Source organism: Nipponia nippon, unplaced genomic scaffold, assembly GCF_047370975.1.
Source record: "Nipponia nippon isolate SJK-2023a ecotype South Korea unplaced genomic scaffold, ASM4737097v1 scaffold_6, whole genome shotgun sequence".
NCBI lineage: Eukaryota > Metazoa > Chordata > Aves > Pelecaniformes > Threskiornithidae > Nipponia > Nipponia nippon.
The window spans coordinates 68,843,512-68,846,351 of record NW_028262380.1 but is presented as its reverse complement, the minus strand read 5'-3'; the positions used below and the strand labels follow the sequence as shown (position 1 = coordinate 68,846,351).

The 2,840-nt window shown below is 42.4% G+C and overlaps 1 protein-coding gene across 1 annotated transcript in view; it reads right to left on the bottom strand.

Moving 5' to 3' along the window:
• Positions 1-482: 482 nt before the first annotated feature.
• FREM3 (FRAS1 related extracellular matrix 3) overlaps positions 483-2,840 on the bottom strand; it is a 72,445-nt gene continuing 70,087 nt past the window's right edge. Inside the window, exon 24 of the mRNA XM_087737871.1 lies at positions 483-2,722. Coding sequence (XP_087593997.1) covers positions 2,192-2,722 — 531 coding nt within the window. The 3' untranslated portion in view covers positions 483-2,191. The remainder of the gene's footprint in view (positions 2,723-2,840) is intronic.

The following is a 2,840-nucleotide window of genomic DNA, read 5'->3' as shown; positions in this document are numbered from 1 at the left end:
ACAAGGCTTCACGTGACTTTCTTCGTTCATGTTTCCACTTGAATACCTGTTTATTTAGTCATCCCTCAATTTTTTTTTCCTCTTAGGGTGTTGTGAACACTTTTTCCATTATGATCAATAGAACCATTTAGTTGTGTTTTCTTGTTCCAAGCCACCACCAGTCAAACCCCGTTTCTGGAAATGCTGTGGCTCTGACCTTACCTTTACTGAACTTAATTTTACTGCACAAGTAGGCTCTGTTCTTTGACATTAGTTCTTGAGGTACTTACCTGGTCTTCCACTAATGATCAACATACATACAGATATATTATAACATTTTTCTGCTTAAAGTCTGCGCCAGAAGAAAGGTAAGTCGGTCAGTCATGCTGAGGTTTGTACTTAATTAGAACGGCCTAAGAACGGTAGAATTGTTTTTATTGGCAAACAGCAACAAGTCAGAACAGAGAACATACCAATACGGAAAACAACCCGCTTCTCTCAAACGCTGCAGTAAATGCACAGACAGTCTTGGTTACTGCAAAAAGAACTGGTGCTGACTCGAGGTGTGCAAGGTTGGAATGGTCTGGCAGTCCACGCTGTTCGCTGAGCTAGTCAAACTGTACCACGCGCGAGCGGTTCCTACGCTGTCCTTTCTTTGTGTATCTGGCATATAATGACTGAGACGAAGAGTCAGGTGTTTCCCAATACCATCACCTAAGGTAGCATAATTTTGGAATTTACTAGGGGAAAAAAGCCAACAAAAAACACAACAAAAAACCCCAACAAAACAGAACAAACGCTGAGTTTGCCTTGACCAATCTTTGCTCAGTTTTGGCTCTTGCAAGGACGCATATCAAAAGGCATCAGTGTTGTGTAAGCAGGGAGAAATGCATCTCTAGAAAAAATCAGCCTTTTGGAGCTTAAGCACTTAAGCAAAATGAGACTTAAGAAAAAGCGGAGAATTCACACACAGATTCGTGTACAGTAGTACAGCTCTTGGTAGCACATTAAATGAGTTTCTATTTGCAGGTGACTGATTTGCAGACCCCAGCTGAAAACAGGTTGAGTAACCATACTTTGCTCTTCAAAAAGTCAAAAGAACTTCGTATGTATGTACAGCAGAGTTACTTAAGAGCCAACCTACACCACTTTACAAGTTGAATTGTCACGGCAGCCACAGAAGACATCAGTCTAACTGCTTACGCTTTGTGTACAACAAAAATGCTGCAGTGCTGAAGCCTTCCTTTAAACGCGTCCCTTTTCACAAGAAAACTCCAAACACCATCAAAACCCCAAACCACAACAAGCCACGATCGCTTGTTAACTACTAGCCTAAATAAAAAGCTTTAGAGGAAGCAGAAGGGAAAGGTTTATCAAATAGCTGAGCAGCACTGCATTTGTGCTAATGCTTCTCAAGTGCTGCTATGCAGAAAGCAATAGGAACTAAACCTTACATCTTGCAAATGGCATGGAAAGCAGTCATTAATATTGTTCTGAAGTATTAAAATCTGTTTCAGGATGTTTGAAAGCACTTAATGCCAGCACCTAAGCATTAACACTGTTTTTCTAGTGTAGCTTTACAATATAGTTCTAATTCTCACTGATCCCATGTAACGTTCTCCTTACGGATAATCGCCATTACAGCTTTACCTGAATGAGTCTCCCTCCGCTGTCCATATGTCTGAAGTCCTCATTAAAATTTGAGACAAAACTGTTGGTATCGCTCGTTTAAAAGAACACTATCACCTACCACTTAGCTTCCACTCTAATACTACTCCTTTCTTCCTTCCCCAGCAATAATTATTTAAAAAACAACAAAAAACCACCCCAAAACCAGTTATATGAAAGCTAGATACTGTACATGTTATCAAAACCAGCACCCTAAGCACCAATCTTTCATGATGGATATAAGGCACGTTTACAGCTGCACATATTCAAAATGGTAAAGAAAAACTAGGTGTGGAAAAAAAAAGGAAAAGGCCTCAACTCCCATTCATGGAGTACTAGTTTGAATGCTATACACAAGTAGTCACTCGCACATGAACCTAGTACACCAACCCCGTCAGAAATAGCTGCCCATGACAAATTGAACCAGCATTAGAAGCAGAGCCGCCACTTGCCTGTGCAAAGGAGTCAGCTAAGAGCTAGTTTTGAGAGTCTGCTTTTTGGTGAAGTTAGTTACATGTTACAAGAGAAGCACCCAAGAAATCGGCTAGACTTCTGAACTGTCACTGCCGCTGTGCCGCGTGCTCATGGTTTCGCTGCTGCTGGAGTGGCTGATGGGCGCTTTGCTTTTCCCAGCAGAGGACTGGTTCCTCTGCTTCAGCAAAAAGAGAGTTATGACCGCAGTGCAGATCAGAAACAGCAATCCTGTCAACCCTCCAGTAACGGGTACAATACTGTTTCCAGAGTCCCTGCTTGTGATTTCCAGAACTGGCCTGTGATGCGACGTGCCAGCTGGGACCGCGTCTTTCTGGATGATGACAGCTTTGTCAGAACGGTCAAGTGCAATATGCTGAATATTCGTGCCTCTGTTTTTATCTGCTCCAATGTCTTGCATGAAGACCGGGACGTCTGGGTTGGCTCTTCTGCTGCGTTTGAAGGCTGTGGTGCTAACTCTTCCTTGAGCAGAGGACAACACATGGTGGTAGTCAAGACTTCTTTTGCCATTGTGCCTGTGTGCATTTTCCTTCGATCGGACTGTGTAAATAGTGTGAATGTACCATTCTCGGCCAGCTGCCACCTTAAAAAAAAAAAAAAAAAAAAAAAGACCACATAAAAAACCCCAACAACCCCGAACAACCCCCTCATGCCCATTTACTATAAACTGGAAAACACAAAGCATCAGGTTCATCCAGACA